Below are 20124 nucleotides of genomic sequence, written 5' to 3'. Positions count from 1 at the left end.
AAATAGCTGAAAACCGTCAGCACGAAGCTTAGTGAGTTCCCCATATACCACTTACTATACATATCAACCGATACATACATGCCATACATAACCATGAGCCTTATATAACAAACATATCCATAGTCAAGTAAGGTGCTATGTGCCAAACATAGTCTTGTTGTTATGCCATGGGCCGCACGTGGTCTTCATTGCCAAGCCTGTGGCCACTCCCTGGGTCTTATAGACAATTGCCAAAGGCTAACCCCTGGTCTTCCATGCAAGCATCACAAAGACAACTATGCATACTACTATACTAGGCTACTCAGCATATAGTGTGCCAGGAGCCACCTCCTGGTCTTTCATACATAATATCATACAGTACGCCAAGAGCCTCCTCCTAGTCTTTCATATATATTGTCTAGGGCTAACCCTCGGGTCTTCCTACCATACATAATAACATATTGTGTGCCAGGAGCTGTCCCCTGGTCTTTCATTCATAATGCCTAGGGCTAACCCCCGAGTCTTCCTATAATACATAAATAAAATGGGTCGACATTGTGGCCGTAGACCCATAAAACAGTGAGGGGACTCACCTCACACTGCTGACGATTCGGCTTCATGTACTGTCAATACCTAAAACAACATTTAGACCAAAATAATCTAAAAGTCAACCCTGGTCAAACTTGGTCAAAGCCATCATGCAGCTGACTTGACTCGCCGAGTTGGTCTACCAACTGGCCGAGTCCATGCTCCTCTAGTCCCAAAACAACCCTCGAATCAACTCGTCGTTTTTGGCAAGAACTCGACGGGTTCTCCTTAAACCATACTATCGGGACCACCTCCAACCGACTCACAAAGTGTATCCTTGGACTTGTCGAGTTCATCATCCACATATTAATGTGTGTAGTGTGCGACTCGCCGAGTTCTTCCTTGAACTCATTGAGTACGATGAACTTCATTACAATTATGGACTTGGGTCGATTGAGTCCCTTTCCAAGCTCACTCAAACCCTTAACAGAAGGGTTTTGGGGCAAGAACTGGCCTGACTCGCCGAGTCCCACAACTGACTATTCATCAGTCACTTCACTCTCTACGATTCGATCGACTCTGAGACCTCGACTCGCCTCCCCTTGCAGACAACGTCTCCTCCTCCGATCGTTAGGTTACTTCTCCTCTGGCTGATTCCGCCTCGCCGACGACCGTGGGCTCAACTGACATCATTGGAGACTGCTCAAATTTACGTGCCTTAGGTCCAATTAAGGTGTTCTTTTTGAAAAGATTTAGGCCAAGTGAACTTCCCGGTTGGCCAGAGAACCCTATAATAGAAGAGAAAGAGTAGAAGAAAGTCGACACAAGGGGAAGAAGCGCCTGGTAGCCATGAATCTGATGCTAAGTTGAACACATTCAAGGGTTTCTCAGCTACTAAAGCTTCTCAAGTCGAACACAAGGTAAAATCTCAAGCTTCTCAAGTTATATGTAATGTTTTTATCCCCTTCTTTCATCTTGCGAACATTTTCTCTGCTTTTTATCCCAAACTTTCACCTTGTCCTCAAGGTGAAGAAAGGATTGGCTAACCGTGTATGTATATTGTCAGTGGCCTAAGAAAAGAGACGAAAAATCACTCAAAATTCTCTTTATCAAACTCCCCGGTGAGATGTTTCTCTTCAGGTTCTTCGAACCCTGGTCTGGTAGAACGTAATTTATTTGTTTTCTGATTGTACATATGAAATTATGAAATCGTGTGGTATCTTTCATTTCGATTGGGGCTATATATGGATGATTTGTAATAGGGATTGAGATTATGAAATCATGGGTGAAGCATTCATTAAACCCTAAATGTAGATTTCTGAGTCGAGATTTATTTTTGAATTGTTGAGAAATTCTGCAAGGACACTTGATCTTCTCAAGAATTATTGGATACATAGAAAAAAGTTCTAAGTTGTTTGACTTAATTAGTCAAAAAGCATCTTATTCTGGAACCAAAAGACTTGTTAGAGCATATTTAACTTTGAAAGTGTATATATTTATGTTTCGAACTATTTTTGTTCGTAAGACTATTGGCAAGAGGATTAAAAGTGCATTGATCTGGGTGGTAACTACGCCTATTGTATGTGGCTTGGTGCTGGGCATCTTATACGGTTAGTATCTCCTCCACTTATTAATTTATTCCTACAAGAAACATTTTCACTTATGATCAAATGCAATTAGGAGTAGAAGCTACTTTTAGTCATTTAGAAGGTTGATCTCCCTGGTTTCCCATGCAAGTAGGTATGATGGGCACTGCCAAAAAAATTAGCTTACATGGCAAAAATTACTATTCTAGCTTTGCATTTTGTATACTTACAATAGGATTGATGAATGAGATGTTTCTAGGCTTTGACATAATCTGACTGTGGTTAGTTTCATGGTCACACTAAAGCATAAATGGGCATGATTTCTGAGTTCACAGCATTGCTTGCTTTATGAAAACGCGATTTTTAGTTACTTTAATGAAGTCTTTTCAAGAAACTTACAACATTCGAGTTTTAGAAAGCTCTTAGGCGATTTTAACAAGTAAAAAGTCTTTTTAATTGGATGTATGAGTGATTTAATGTGAATTTTTGAAGATCAGGTACTTTTATCTCGTATATAAAAAGAGCAGCTGAGAGCAAAAAGCTATTTTGTACAGTAACATCAATGTATGCATCAGTTTTCACAGTACCATGATTTTTTACCCCTATATTAGAATGAATACGATTCCATTTGGCTGTTTCTCTTGAATATATATGCATGCTAGTCTCTTGTCCCACCAATGTTCAAATCCTTAGAGCTAGAAGCAACAAATGCATGCTTCAAAGTATAATATCCAAGCTTGCATTATGTGAACCTTCCGTCACACATAACTTGCTAAATGCTAATGTTCGTTAATTTTTTTTCATAACTGTGCATTGCAATGTGCATATAGTTACAATGAGTTACAATTTTTTTGTTACTTGTTGCAGGCTCAAAGGGTGATAAAGCAACAGTTTCTGCTATAAATTACACCGATATTCCACATACTCAGGTAAGAAAAGGTATTTATCTATCTATGTATTTTTTAGGGTACATAAGTTTTGTATTTTTCATTTTCTAAGATAGATTCTATTATATTATTTTGATTAAAAATTCATTTTTGTGAATATTCGTTTAAAATATCCAAGCCTTTTTAACTTAACATTAAAAATAATCAAAAGCCTAACATCTATTGTACATACTCTACAAGCAATACATATAACATATAGCTCAACAGAATGAGATTAAAAAGAATGTCATCCAAAAAGCTTCTTGCTACTCTACAAGCGATACATATAACATATAGCTCAACAGAATGAGATTAAAAAGAATGTCATCCACAAAAGCTTCTTGCTACTCTACAAGCAATACATATAACAGTTGCACCTCTTCTTTTCTAACAGATCCATCATGTTCACCCTTTAACAGGATTCATACAAATCAATTCAATCATATTATAACAAAAACAATAATTAATCTATAACTAAAGTTATTATCGATAATAAAAACAACCTTGAGAAACAGAGAGTTTACCTGTGACTCTGAGTTACCTTGATTAGGTTGCAGTTGTGCTCCTTCTTTTCTAACAGATCTTTTATAGATCTTAGGTACTCACCCTTTCACAGGATTCATACAAATCAATTCAATCACCTTTATCTAATAATAAAATGATAATTAATCGATGTGTGATGAAATTTTTACTAACCTCAATCTGCCACATTAAATCAGGAATGGAAACAAGTAGAAACATCAACTCATTAACCAACAAAGACAGAAGAGAAAGAAAAAAAGAAAAAAAAGAACAAAGAACAGCCATACCTTTAGGAAGTTCTTATGCAGTATTAATCACAATTAACATCAAACATAAACATTTATACAATTTTTAGAATGTAATTGTCAACTGACAGTTAATACCTAATTATGGCAGTTACTTTCTATCTAACTAACACAACTTTCACTAATTCCCATTCTTAGAAATACGTGAAACTAAATATCAAATGCATGTATTTATATTTGTAAGATTGGGCTTGGAGCAATCTATATTTATTAAAGAAAATATTACAGTTAGATAATTACATATTGAAAAATAAAGCTAATTATAAACAGATTGACCACACAAGGGTAAAAAGGTCACACACATAAATTATGAGGTAAAGGGTTTGCAGGTGGTTTTGTGTTGGACACCTATTTAACCTATTTCTAACTTTCAAATTTCTGCAAAAGATCATATTCAAAATTTTAAAAGTATTTCTAATTTTCAAATTTCTGTAAAAGTTCATAAAATGTTATAACAAACACATAAAAATATTCAAACAAGCTGAAAAAGTAACTGGATGCTGAAAAAGTAATTGATAACCTACAAGCAATACATATAACATATAGCTCAACAAAATGAGATTAAAAAGAATGTCATCCAAAAAGCTTCTTGCTACTCTAGAAGCAATACATATAACAGTTGCACCTCTTCTTTTCTAACAGATCCATCATGTTCACCCTTTAACAAGATTCATACAAATCAATTCAATCATATTATAACAAAAACAATAATTAATGTATAACTAAAGTTATTATAGATAATAAAAACAACCTTGAGAAATAGAGTTTACCTATGACTGTGAGTTACCTTGATTAGGTTGCAGTTGTGCTCCTTCTTTTCTAACAAATCTTTTATAGATCTTTTATAACAAACACATAAAAATATTCAAACAAGCTGAAAAAGTAACTGGATGCTGAAAAAGTAATTGATAACCTATACAGTTTTGGTCCCTGCTTCAGTTTTGTCACTGTACCGTTTTGGCCCCTGTACAATTTTTTTGTCCCTATATAGTTTTGGCCCCTGTACAATTTTGTTTTTGCATAGTTTTTGTCCCTAAACATGCGTAATCATTATTGCTTTAAATGGTAAATAATTATGTAGGTTGACAACAAATGTTTAATGGATAAATCATGGATTTCCTCTAGTAGATTATCCAATGCATATGATGAAGGTGTGAATGATTTTCTAGAGTTTGCACAAACTAATAATCCAAAGTTAGATGTTATTCCATGCCCTTGTGTAAATTGCATCAATTTATGTCACCACTCAATTGACAATGTCCGTTATCATTTGTTTGCCCACGATTTTAATGAGAATTATAAGATTCGGTCTTTCCATGGAGAAAAACAACCCAATAGTGATTCTAGATGCCCTAACAATTCCATTCCTCCTGATGCTATTTATACAAAGGATATGCTACATGATGCCTTCAAATATGTAGACGATGAACCTGATTCGTTGAAATCACTTCTTAAAGAGTGTGATAAGCCACTTTATGTAGGGTTAAAGTATAATGCACTTAGTGGATTATTGAAATTCCAACATTTGAAGGGTCAAGTTGGATGGTCTGATGCTAGTTTTGATGCTTTCTTGTCTATCCTAAAAGATATCTTACCATCAAACAATACTGTACCCACCGAAAAATACAACCAACTTAAATTTTCAAAAACAACCCGATTTCATTAAATTATTACAAAATGATTTTCAATACAAATCATTTAGAGTATCCCCAGAATCACATTACTACAAAATCATGAGGAGCGGTACGATCACGCCTTTGCCTTGCCACAGTTTCCTGAAGAACTTGAAAAAAACATTAAACCACAATTGTAAGCCCGAAAGCTTAGTGAGATACCCCCAAAATACCAACAACATATACCATACACATAGCACGCTATCTCATAACGAATCATAGAACAGCCATGCATATCGGGTCTACTGTGGGATTGGTCCGCCTTGTCGGGCCTTCACTCCACCTGGTCCACCCTCTGCGTCCAATCATGTCCCTCGAGTCTGCAGTGTGGTTGGTCCGCCCGCACTGGGCCTTCAACTCACCTGGTCCACTCTCTGAGTCTACAGTATGACTGGTCTGCCCGCATCGGGCCTTCAGTCGGCCTGGTCCACTCTCCGAGCCTCGACACGTCTGGTCCTCTCTCGTGGGGCTACAGCCTATCCGGACTGCTCGATGGGCCTTCGGAATAACTGGTCCACCCTGGGTATCTTGGCCTACCGCACGAAGCAGGACCCGCCTCAACCCAACTCTAGTCCAAACAACCATGTGCACATAAACAAACAATCACATAACAATTCATATTCAGGCAACCGATCTAGCAGATCACATATCACAACATACTCTAACAGGATATCGACCTAACCGGTCACAAGCATAGCCTCACCCTACATACCAGGATACCGACCTTAACCAGGTCTCTAACGAATACCATCCTAACTACCAGGATGCAAACATATCAAAGCAATAACATAACAACAGATACCCGGATCTCAATCTGATAAAAGGGCCGCCTTGGTGCCTTAGACCCTGTTGATATAGTGAGGATAACTCACCTCGAAATTGCCGGCTGAAAGGATAAGATCCCGCTGCTCCGAACTCTAACACGAACTCCTCCACTGAACACCAAAACACTCAACTCAATAAATATTCTTAATTACCAAAATACCCCTGGAAGACAACTGGTCAACCTTGGACAAAGTCAAAGTCAACCCCTGACTGACTCTACTCGCCGAGTCAACCCGATGACTCGCCGAGTCCCTATGCTCAGAACTTCCCTCAATCCATTACCTAACTCGTCGAGTCACCCCGAGACTCGGTGAGTCCAACAACTCTGAGTCCACTCGCACGCAACTCACCGAGTCATCCCTTGACTCACCGATTCTTGACTCAACCCGAAAATATTGGGACTCTTCGACAAGACTTGCCGAGTCCAAGAACAGACTCGCTGAGTCTAAGGCTATCTTCAACCTACTCGCCGAGTTGTTCATCCAATTCGTCGAGTTCCAGCTCATCTTCAAGCAACTCGTCGAGTCCACCCATGTGACTCACCGAGTACCACCAGTCTGAATCCATAAAGAAGCATTCCAGGCCATGCAATTGATCCAAAACATAGATCTAGCCTCCTACAATCCATCCATCACGTAAAGTGGTGAACTTTACGTGAATCCAAAGAGATCTAGGCCTTATTCACTTTAGAGCTAGGGTTTGCGACATGATGGATTCGCTAAGCACTCAAACACATGGACTTTAATGCTCTCTAGGCCTTCCCCATTCCAAATCTGAGGTAGCAACCTCATATCTAACCTCTAAACTCTAAAACATACAAAGATAAGCTCCCCATAAACCCCAAAATGATGAATCCATATGAGCAATAGCCCAAGAACGAGATATTACCTCAAAAGAATGCCCCAACTGCAATGAAACTCGAATCCAAGCAAAGCCCTTTGATCCAAGCCTCTTCTCCTTCAAGATTTCTTCAACAGACACCTCCCCAAGCTCCAAATGCACTCCAACCTTCCACAATCACGCTTTCTAGGGTTTCTGGACTTCAAAGGAGGTCAAAGAGGCTGGGGAGAGGATATAATGTTCTTTAAATAAGGCTCATTCCCCAGATTTGGGGTTTTCTCCACTCAGCACCTACTCGCCGAGTCCATCTTTGGACTCGCCGAGTAGGCCACTTGACTCGCGACCCTACTCGCCGAGTCCACCCATAGACTCGCCGAGTTGCCCTTCAAAATTTACACTTTTAGTCCTTCAACTCTACTCTTGATATTCCGGGATGTTACAATTCTCCCCCACTTAAATTAGGCTTCGTCCTCAAAGCCTACGGCAACTCAACTCCAAAAACACTCCCACAACACGCCACCTGGCCTTAACCGGACCAGGTCCCTCAAGGCACAATCATGGAGACCATGAACTCACTTTCTCCTTGCTCGCGGTGTCCTGACCACCGTCACAAGCCGGCCACCGACTCTACCCTCTGATAACCACACACAACAACTGAGTACCACCCATGATGCAACACTGCTCCAAATCTCAACAATCACTCGACCCATATGAGCTAGAAAACCATAAACCACCGGATCCCTGATCCCACTCTATCCATTCCATGCTGACCGAGAGACCCATTCTTCAATCTCAGAGTAACTCCCACGAGTCCTCTTCTGGCAATCACACGCACATGCTACACCAGCCCCCGCACTCTCGAGTTAGGAAAACCCATCACACTGAAGACCTTCAAGACATCCCTCAGGATGAACCACAGCTACACAATTCCTTCACCGAAAATGAGCTGGGAATCCAAAACTCCATACTTGCATCTCTTACGAGCCTCTTGACTTTACAACCTTGGAATTTCCTTCTGCGACCTCAGCAGACATCCCCTCATGATGTCATCCCATATCACCGTCGCACACGATGTTCAATGACCACCGTCAGACCCCTCCGATCATAACTCTGCACTGCCGCTTCCACTTCCGCTAATTTACTCTTTCTCTCGGAGCTACACTCCTCTCTTCCTCTTTCCTTACCAAGGAAATCCACTTGGCTGCCTTGTCTCCACGACAAGTGCCACGGTGCTCACCCAACGCTGCACCACCCCTTTATAGCATAACCGCTATCCATGCCACACACACGCCCTGAATCTGCTCACAAGGACTCTCGAGTCCATGCACCATCTCCACTAATCAAGATCAGTACCCGGGGCCAGACCTTCTGATGCTAACACATCGCAGCATACTTAATTCATTACCTTGCACCGATCTAACGACACCCACAGAGTCTTCAGCATGACTGGACCGCCATACCAGGCCTTCAGCCAACTGGACCACTCTTATAACCTTCAGCAGACCTGGACCGCCCTCCAAGGCCCTCAGTCTAGCTGGACCGTTCACCGAGCCTTCGGCCTGACTGGTACGCTCATTGGCCTTCAGTCTATCTGGACCGCTCAACTAGCAATCAACATTCCGAGTCACCTCTCCGGGAAAACCTCCCATGCATACTGTTCTAGCCCCCTAGGGGTTCCGAACTCTTTCTCCATCATACATACTCGATCCTGACCTGATCCCAGGCCCTGCACAATCAAGCTCTTGGTCTGTATCCCGCCCCGCACGCCTGCCATTTACTCATACCATCCAATGCCCTTGGCTGACCGAGACACTATTGAATCCCATGCAGGTAAACAACCTTTCATATTCGTCGATCCTCCGTAGAAATCTCCAATTCTCCCCCACTTAAGGCACTGACTACCAACCCTCGGTCGGTATCACCGACCTCCCAAGATACCCTTGCACAAAACCCACATTTACACTCAGACTGATTCCCACTAGCACTAGCAACCTTCGCAAAACCACATTTCCACACCGATCATCCCTCTCGAAAGGAACCCAATCTTCAAATATCCATTGCTCAAACTGCAGATGCTACCCAACGTTCAAACCAATGCCGCATCCACCAATAATCCTCACAAAAGATAACCAGCGAAAACCCGAAATACTAACCCATACCCATGCCAAACCCTCAAGGAACAACGGATACCAAAATGAAAACCACCCAACGAGACTAGCAGATAAACGATACTCCACAATAATCATAATAAACAAGACAACAAGAAAGAAACATACCCGCAGCTGCATCCGGCACTGCTCAAACCTCCTCCGTTGCAAGCTGAAAAGCACGACCCTAAGCCCTTGGGGGCTCCGCTCCACCCTGACCTCCACCTGTGATCCTCAACGTGGCCGGTGCTGGAGTCTGCACCGGTCCTGCAGCAAGTTGTGGACAGTTGACCCTTAAGTGTCCAACCTGATGACAATGATAACATATCCTCAAATCCCGAACCGACACTGACTGCCGACAATCCCTCGCATAGTGTCCCTCCTTTCCGCACTTGCGGCATGTACCACCGGACCGACAAACTCCGGCGTGACCCCTCCCACACTTTCTACAAACGTGGTTGCCCTAATCTTCCATCCTGGAATCAACGGTCTTAGACCGTTTCATCGCCGGTTGCGACTGAACTGGAGCTTGCCTCAGCTCATGCAACTGCAAATCAATCTCTAACTCACGCCGCCTGGCGGCTTCCTGCAACTCTAACAAGGTCTCGCACCTCTGCGCGGACACAAACTGTCTGATGTATCTCTTTAGAATACTTAGATATCGGGACATCTGAGCCTGCTCCGAAGCGAACTCAGGGCAAAACATCGCCCTCTCAGTAAACATCCTGGTGATTTCCATCACCGACTCCGACTCCTGCTTCAGATCAAGGAACTCCTGAGCCAACCTCTCCCTCCCGGCCTGCGGAACATAACGAGTGTTGAAAATCTCTCTGAACTGATCCCAAGAAAACGCAACCCTCTGCGCATCCGAATGTGACCCCATGGTCAACCTCCACCAATCCTTTGCCCCGAGCCTTAACAGGTTTAGAGCGCACCTCACCCTCTGATCAGCAGGGCATGAACACGTGAAGAAACATCCCTCCATGTCTGATAACCATCTCATAGCAACGATCGGATCCTGAACTCCATCAAAGGTGGGAGGCTTCGTATTATCGAAGTCCCGATACTGAAAACCTCTACTAGCTCTTCCCCCTGTCGCTGCTACAGCCGATGTAGCTGTCGCGGCAGCCGTCTATGTGAGAGCCGCATAGCGCTCATCAAAATACTCCACCATGGCGGTCTTGATCGACCCAAACAGCTCTGGCAGCTCAGCCTGGAAGAATGCAGCAACCTCATCATGCAGGATCTCACGAATCCTCGCATCCAACTCGCGCGTACTCATCTGACCGACAGCCTCGGGCGGTACGAACCCACCCGGAACTCCCTCTCCTGCTCCTGATCCTGACCCAGATCCACTCCCAGCATGCCCTGAAATCTCCATACTGAAAATAAACCACCAAAATCTCAGACACTTCCCACTATCCCGGGAACCAACTCTCAACCCAACCCTAGAGGTCATTGTTTCCCTGATACGCGTTTGGGTCCTGTGCTTTCAGTAGTACGGGCCCATACTACTTTCCACACCTACCCATATTTGTATGAAGTACTTCCACAACACCCTAGCGAAAACATACATAACAACGCTCTATCCTCACAACTAGAGGAACACTAGAAATCTCTCACAAGAAAACCCTAGGCTAGCAGGCATCATAAATCAGGCAACACATCAAGAAATCTTGAAGATCCCTAACCTAACTCTAGCATGTTGTTCTATCAAGCTCAATAAAACAAATATCATGTAGGGTATTTTGGGGTTACTTACTGGCTCCAGATAATCGTACCTCCGCGTCCTCCTTTACTCATTTTGAAAACCATTTTAAATTCTCTTTTGAAAACCCTCCTCGATTTGAGACTAGAGTCACACGAGTGTTCCTCCAATTCACTCAAACCAAGGCTCTGATACCAATTTGTAACGACCAAAAAATCCAACCAATTTAAATTTTCAAAAACAACCTGATTTCATTAAATTATTACAAAAAAAATTTCAATACAAATCATTAGAGTATCCCCAGAATCACATTACTACAAAATCATGAGGAGCGGTACGATCACGCCTTCTCCTTGCCACAGTTTCCTGAAGAACCTGGAAAAAAAAATTAAAGCACAAGTGTAAGCCCGAAAGCTTAGTGAGATACCCCCAAAATACCAACCACATATACCATACACATAACATGCTATCTCATAACGAATCACAGAACAGCCACGCATATCGGGTCTACTGTGGGACTGGTCCGCCTTGTCGGCCCTTCAGTCCATCTGGTCCACCCTCCGTGTCCAATCATGTCCCTCGAGTCTGCACTGTGGTTGGTCCGCCCGCACTGGGCCTTCAACTCACCTGGTCCACTCTCTAAGTCTACAGTATGACTGGTTCGCCCGCATTGGGCCTTCTGTCGGCCTGGTCCACTCTCTGAGCCTCGGCACGTCTTGCCCGCCCTCGTGGGGCCTACAGCCTATCCGGACCGCTCGTTGGGCCTTCGGACTAACCGGTCCACCCTGGGTATCTTGGCCTACCGCACAAATCAGGACCCGCCTCAACCCAACTCCAGTCCAAACAACCATGTGCACATAAACAAACAATCACATAACAATTCTTATTCAGGCAACCGATCTAGCAGATCACATATCACAACATACTCTAACAGGATACCGACCTAACCGGTCACTAGCATAGCCTCACCCTACATACCAGGATACCGACGTTAACCAGGTCTCTAACGAATACCATCCTAACTACCAGGATGCAAACATATAAGAGCAATAACATAACAACAGATACCCGGATCTCAATCCGATAAAAGGGTCGGCCTTCGTGCCTTAGACCCTGTTGATATAGTGAGGATAACTCACCTCGAAATTGCCGGCTGAAAGGATAAGATCCCGCTGCTCCGAACTCTAACACGAACTCCTCCACTGAACACCAAAACACTCAACTCAATAAATACCCTTAATTACCAAAATACCCCTGGAAGACAACTGGACAAAGTCAAAGTCAACCCCTGACTGACTCTACTCGCCGAGTCAACCCGATGACTCGCCGAGTCCCTATGCTCAGAACTTCCCTTAATCCGCGACCTAACTCGTCGAGTCACCCCGAGACTCGCCGAGTCCAACAACTCTGAGTCCCACTCGCACCCAACTCACCGAGTCATCCCTTGACTCACCGATTCTCGACTTAACCCAAAAATATTGGGACTCTTCGATAAGACTTGCCGAGTCCAAGAACAGACTCGTCGAGTCTAAGGCTATCTTTAACCTACTCGCCGAGTTGTTCATCCAACTCGTCGAGTTCCAGCTCATCTTCAAGCAACTCGTCGAGTCCACCCATGTGACTCGCCGAGTACCACCGGTCTGAATCCATAAAGAAGCATTCCAGGCCATGCAATTGATCCAAAACATAGATCTAGCCTCCTACAATCCATCCATCACGTAAAGTGGCAAACTTTACGTGAATCCAAAGAGATCTAGGCCTTATTCACTTTAATGCTAGGGTTTGGGACATGATGGCTTCACTAAGCACTCAAACACAGGGACTTTAATGCTCTCTAGGCCTTCCCTATTTTAGATCTGAGGTAGCAACCTCAGATCTAACCTCCAAACTCTAAAACATACAAAATAAGCTCCCCATAAACCCCAAAATGAGGAATCCATATGAGTAATAGCCCAAGAACGAGATATTACCTCAAAAGAATGCCCCAACTGCAATGAAACTTGAATTCAAGCAAATCCCTTTGATCCAAGCCTCTTCTCCTTCAAGATTTCTTCAACAAACACCTCCCTAAGCTCCAAATGCACTCCAACCTTCCACAATCACGCTTTCTAGGGTTTCTGGACTTTAAGGGGGATCAAAGAGGCCGGGGAGAGGATATAATGTTCTTTAAATAGGGCTCATTTCCCAGATTTAGGGTTTTCTCCACTCAACACCTACTCGCCGAGTCCATGTTTGGACTCACCGAGTAGGCCACTTGACTCGCGACCAAAGTCGCGACCCTACTCGCCGAGTCCATCCATGGACTCGCCGAGTTTCTCTTCAAAATTTACACTTTTAGTCCTTCAACTCTACTCTTGCTATTCCTGGATGTTACAAATACCATCCCTAGCTCGATATATGAGTCCAAGAAGTTGCTAAAAGGAGTAGGTCTACAATATGAGAAGATTCATGCATGTGAAAATGATTGTGTTCTATTCTGGAAACAACATAAAGATGCTTCTCAATGTCCAACTTTTGGCACTTCTCGTTGGAAGAAGAATTCCAAAAACATACCTTCAAAAGTTTTGTGGTATTTTCCTATCATCCCTATATTTAGAAGAATGTTTTCAATACCACAAATTGCACATGACTTAACTTGGCATGCACAAGGTCGGGTCAATAATGGGAAGCTTACTCATCCTCGTGATACCCCTTCTTGGAAGCTTGTTGATAACACATGGAAATAATGCGGACAAGAAAAACGAAATCTTAGATTAGCCTTGTCTGCTGATGGTATCAATCCGCACAAGTCATTAAGTTCCAAACATAGTTGTTGGCCGGTTACCCTAATAACATATAATCTACCCCCTTATTTGTGTATGTCAAGAAAATTCAAGATGTTGACTCTGTTGATATCCGGGCCAAACAAGCCTGGTAACAATATTGTTGTCTACTTGGCACCATTGATAGAAGATCTAAAGCTCTTGTGGGAAACTGGCGTTGAGACTTTTGATTCTCATAAGAAAGAATACTTCAATTTAATAGCAATATTACTTTGGACTATAAGTGATTTTCCCGCATATGGTAATCTTTCGGAGTGTGTTACCATAGGTTATTATGCTTGTCCAATATGTTCAAAGAATACTTGTTCACAATGGTTGCCAAAGTCCAAAAAAGTATGCTTCCTTAGGCATAGAAGATTCCTACCACTTGAACATCCTTTTCGCAAAAGAAAAAAACATTTCAACAATCAACAAGAGCACAATTTTATGCCACAACCATCATCAGGTGAAGAAATTTATGACTATCTTGCGGGATTTGAGAATACATGGGGTAAGAAGATAAAGCCAATGAAGGTAGTATCAAAGAAGGTAGGATCAAAGAAGATAAAGTTAAAGAAGATAAAGTCAAGGAAGGGAGCATCAAAGAAGGAAACACCAAAAAAGTAAAAGACAAAGAAGAAAAAACAAAGTATCGATGAGAGATCTAAATTTTGGCATAAAAAGTTGATTTCTTTTGAACTTGAATATTGGAAGAAGTTGCCTGTTCGCCATCAGTTAGATATCATGCACATAGAAAAAAATGTGACCGAGAGTGTTTATGGGACAGCGTTGAATTTGCCTCACAAGACGAAGGATGGATTAAAAGCACGACACGATCTTGAAGCATTGGGCATCAAGACTGGATTACAACCTGAACCAAAAGGGGATCGACATTGGCTTCCGCCTGCCAAGTACACATTGAATTCCGCAGAGAAACATCTATTTTATGAAACCCTGTATAACATAAAAGTTCCTTATGGGTATTGCTCTAATTTCAAGAATCTCGTGTCGGATGATGTTTCAAAGATGAATGGTTTGAAGTCTAATGATTGTCATGTACTAATGCAACAACTTCTCCCTTTTGCAATCAACGGGGTGTTAGATGTGAAGGTGCGGAGAACAATCCTAAGCATGTGTCATTTTTTCAATGAGTTGTGTAGTAAAGTTGTTGATGTTAGTAAGTTAGGCAAGTTGCAAAGTGACATCGTATTAACATTATGTTTGTTAGAGAAGTACTTTCCTCCTTCATTTTTCGATGTCATGACTCACTTGATGGCGCATTTAGTTAGAGAGGTGAGGTTGTGTGGCCCGGTTCATTTTAGGTGGATGTATCCATTTGAGAGATACATGAAAACACTTAAAGGGTATGTGAAATCATCATCGACTCGAGGGTTGCATTGCAGAGTGTTATGTGGCAGAGGAGGCCTTAGAATTTTGTTCAGACTACTTAACAAACAAGAAATCAATTGGCAATCCTCATGAACGTGTTGATGAAAGAATCCGCAGTGGCAAACCTTTATCAAAGGCTACAATTGATGTTGTAGATGCGCAGTTACTTGATCAAGATCATCTTTATGTATTACGAAACACTGCTGTTGTGGAGCCGTATATAGAGTAAGAATTACATGAACCTGTATAATCTTATACCATTATCTGTCATATAAAACATTCTTCTAACATGTAATACACTTCAGGCAACATATGTTGGAATTGAAGGATCTGAACCCCCATCATGCTCGCAAGAGTACATGGTTGTAGAGCCAGCATAGTCGGACATTTATTAGTTGGTTTAAGAAAGAGGTTTCTTTTTAAAATATGATTGTTAGAATTACAATATTTTTAATTATTTTTTTGAATTACATTAATTAGATATTTTTCTATTAGGGTGGAAAACGTTTGGCTAACGGGAAGATATTCGTGATGATGTTCGTTGGTTGGCCAAAGGGCCTATTTTTGTTGTTACTAAATATAGCGGTTTTGCCATAAATGGGTATCATTTTCATACAACATATCGAGATGAGTCTAGAACAACTCAATGCAGTGGAGTATCTTTAGTTGCACATACTATGCAGATTGCTAGTGCAAAAGACTCCAATCCTGTGTATGGTGTTGTTACTTACTTCGGTCGTATAAAGGAGATATGGGATCTTAATTATCGCATGTTTAGTATTCCTGTATTCATGTGTGATTGGGTTGATAGTTGTGGAGTAAAAAATGATGATTTAGGATTCACGGTAGTTAACTTTAATAGGCTTGGTCAGAAGTTTGAACCCTTCGTATTAGCTAGTCAAGTCAAACAGGTTTTTTATGTTCAAGATCAACAAGATGAGAATTTGCATGTTGTTGGATTCACACCTCATAGGATGTACAAGTATGGATCAAATGGTGAAATTGATGATATGTTGGAATTTGATGTTACTTTTGATTTAACACAAGACTCCTCTTTATTAGACCTTGATGATGATTTTTTGTGTATGCATCCACATGGCGAGGGCATATTAGTTTAAATATTTTGTTTGCAGAATAATAAAGTTTTTGGTATGTGTTTATTTCAGATTTTGAATGTGATTAATTTTTTTCCAACTGCAACAAATAACAACGTACTTAATTTAATTTGAATCTTGTTGAAACAGGTTGTGTTTTTGTGACATGGAATCAGATTCAGCTTCTGATCACGATGAGGACTCCAAACAAAGAGGTCCGACAACAAAGACAAAAGCTAATAAAGTGAAGCTTGTAAATAAAAAAGGTGTCCCGGTTGGAATGGAAGCCACAAAATTGTCTACTTTTGAGGGTTTGGTTGCAAGAACAATGGTTCCCATAACCTATGCTTCGTGGCTGGAAGTTAGTGAGGAAGTAAGGGAAGGGTTATGGCAATATGTTTTGGTAAGTCTCTGTTTTCTTCCTGTTATTACCTTTGTTCAGATCTGTTTTTGTCCCTGTTTTTGTCCCTATTCAGATTTGTTTTAGAACCAACCTTTTTTTTTGTTTCAGGAAAAGTTTGTAGTTGACCCAAAGAGCCGGAAGCAAATTCTCCAATCGATCGGGAAGAAGTGGAGAAACTTCAAACATTATCTATATGCCAAGTTCAATAAGAATCAAAGTAAATATCCCAAGGCAAATCTATTCAAACCTCCGAAAGATTATCCGTTTATAAAGAAAGAAGATTGGAAAGTTTTTGTATCCCATAGAGTTACAAAGAATGGGAGGTTTGTTAAACTTTTCTTATATGCATTTGTAGTTACAATTTTAATGTTTCTAATGCAGGAGAAAAGTATGAAAGCTAAAAATACCCTTGCACATCATAAATACAATCATCGTTTGAGCATAAAAGGATATGTTGGACTCATTAATGACATTGTATGATTCCCACTGAATATTGATTATTTTATTTGTATATATTTATGTTAATTGATTTTGTTATTCTTGATAATTTAGATCCAAGAAACCGGCAAGACGGAAGAGGAGATTGATAGGACAGTGCTGTGGAAAAAAGCAAGAGAGTTGAAGACAGGAGCATACGATACAGATGTGAAGATGATTGTTGATAAAATTGTAAGTTTAATTAATTCCCAAATATATAAAAAAATAACATTTGTCCCATTTTATTTTTCTAACATTTGTCCCATTTTCTTTTACAGGATGAGCTTCAGAAATCAGGAAGCTTTGGAGAGGTTACATGTGGAACACATGATGTGCTTATAGAGGCCTTGGGTACTCAGGAACAATGTGGGCATGTACGAGGGATGGATAAATTTATAACGCCACAACAATACTTTTATTTACCCAAGAATGTTAAGTATTACTTGGAGATTGAGAACGAGAGGGTGGATAAACGAATCAACAAACTTGAAGATGACTTGGAGAAACTAAAAAGAGGTGTACTTAATGTTTCTGAAGCTGCAAGTTGCCAAGTAGGGGGCGTCATTGAAGATTTTGAAAAACAACCACATGATGAATCACTTGTAAGTCCTTGAAGACAATTATGAAAAATATTTTTAAAGAATTTTCTTTTTCTACAAACTAACATACTATATTTTGCAGGATAATTCATTTCTTCTTGCGGTTGAATTTGCTGCAAATGTAGTTGCTAAAGGAATCATAATGAAGTATAGTGCATCGGGTATTTTGAAATATATTTGCATTATTATTATTTATATATTTTCATTTTTTAGAAGATTGGATCTTAATTATTTTTTTATCTTTATGTAACGGATGAAAACATTGAAGTTATGATTGAAACAATTTTGCAAGGAGAAGCTTTAATACCTTTTCCACTTGAAGAGGAGTTCATTGTGAAGGTCAGAGATGGACTGGGACACATACTAAGCTGGCCAAGACACTTAATTATTCGATGCTCTAACCTGGTAATACTATTTGAACATATTTGCCCTTGGTTATCTTAATTTTTTTGATATTTGAGTGAGTTCTTTTTCAGCTTCAACTCAGTAAATGATTCCTGTTTCATTTTGTATTTTTGATTGCATTTGTAGGGAAAAGTGGTGGCGAAATCTGTGAAAAAGCATGCAACACAAGTGAAGAAAGCTGCAACACCAGTGAATGAAGATGTAACACCAATGAAGGAAGATGCAACACCTCCAAAAGAAGAAATAGGAAGTAATAAGAAAGAAACGGGGACAGGAAAAATGGTTGATGGAGAAAAACAACCATGTGATATGGTAGAAGGGAATGATGTGGAAGAAGTGATTGGAATAGAAAAGAAGATTAAAAAGGATAAACAAAATGTGACCGTGCAAAGAAGGTGGACCAGAGCATAGATGAAGATAAGGATAAGGATTGAGAAGAGTAGTATTTTGAAAATGACTGCAATGATGGCTGATGGACAAGTTACAAAGGTTGATTCTATAAGAGTGCAGAGTGAGAACGATCTTTTTGGGTACGATAGTTACACGTACTTAAATTGGGATGATTTTGAAGCAGTTCTTACAATGGATGAGCTGACCGGTGATGTTATTGTGTCTTATATGATGTAAGTGCAAGAAATTTAATTTAAATAACAATGTGTCTTAAAACAAAATTTGTTTAATGAATTTAGTGTTTGTATGATAATAGGGTGTTGTTTGACAAATTGAAATATGGCTCCCCAGAAAGAGACCATGAAATTTGCTTTGTGAACCGGACAGTAATCCCACCAAGTACGCGTAAAGGGAAATCTAAGAATATTGACGATGCAAGCAGAGGTTTAGCAGATCGGTTGTCTATAAGAAAGGGCAATGACATCATGCCCTATAATCATGGGTATTGTTATTTGACATTTTATTTTGAAAATGACTACAATTATGTTATTAGACATTTTATGTTGTTTGTGGTTTTTGTAGAAGACATTGGGTATTGGGTGTACTAGACATGAAATCGGATACTTGCTATTATCTTGATTCCTTGAGCTCTGGCAATTTCAATATGCAGTTGAAACAAATTCTTGATTCGTAAGTAATATAAATTATCAAAACACTTGATGTGAGTACAATAAACACATATTTGTTCATGTTTTTTTATAGGGCAATGGTTCTGTACACTACACAAAGTGGATCCAACAAAAGGATTAAACTAAATTGGGTTAATGTTACGGTTAGCACTTAATTCCTTATTGAAATTGTAGTTTTAACTTTATTTTTTGGATCAATTGAAATGATCATTTTATATGTAATTGTGTAGTGTCCAACTCAGCTCGGATCTAATGAATGTGGCTACTACATGCTAAGGTTCATGAAGGAGATAGTGGAAGAAGGAATTGAAGTGTTGGTCAAAGACAATGTAAGGATATAGCATTCTACTTTCATTACTATAATTTATGGCATCCTTACTGTTACAGAATACGTGCTTTCATTCATTTGAAAGTACAATGCTCTATTAAGAAAGAATAATTTACATTTTATGTTTAGTTGTTAAATATAGCAACTTACTGTTACAGAATATGTTAATATGCCATTTTTTATTAATAAAAACAATATGCAAATGTTTTCACAGATCGGGGATTGCAAAGTTGAGTACACGACTGCTGATACCGATGAGATACGTGAAGAATGGTCAACGTTTGTTACAGGCTTCATTTATCGATGATATGCATGGTCTTTTGACAATGTATCTGCAAAACAATGTTATGGTTAACAGTGAAATGCTAGGTATGGTCTTTTGACATGTGTAATGCTAGGTAGTCTTTTGAGACACATGTACAATTTTTTGCTAACTTTTAGTAATGTTACTTAAGGTAACTTGACATGTAGTTACAGCTTAGGTAATTCAACATATATGTAAAGTTGTTT

The 20124-nt window shown here is 40.4% G+C and overlaps 1 protein-coding gene across 1 annotated transcript; it reads left to right on the top strand.

Annotated features, from left to right (window-relative positions):
• The first annotated feature begins 18672 nt into the window (after positions 1–18672).
• On the top strand, positions 18673–19921 carry LOC145039902 (uncharacterized). Its single transcript, XM_078987902.1, has 6 exons — positions 18673–18830; positions 18914–19099; positions 19180–19287; positions 19360–19429; positions 19517–19615; positions 19829–19921. The coding sequence occupies exons 1-6, from the start codon at positions 18673–18675 to the stop codon at positions 19919–19921; spliced, it is 714 nt and encodes a 237-aa protein (XP_078844028.1).
• Positions 19922–20124: the final 203 nt, after the last annotated feature.

This window comes from Lactuca saligna, chromosome 4, assembly GCF_052625555.1.
Source record: "Lactuca saligna cultivar CGN05327 chromosome 4, ASM5262555v1, whole genome shotgun sequence".
Taxonomy (NCBI): Eukaryota; Viridiplantae; Streptophyta; class Magnoliopsida; order Asterales; family Asteraceae; genus Lactuca; species Lactuca saligna.
This window is presented reverse-complemented; position numbering and strand designations above follow the sequence as displayed.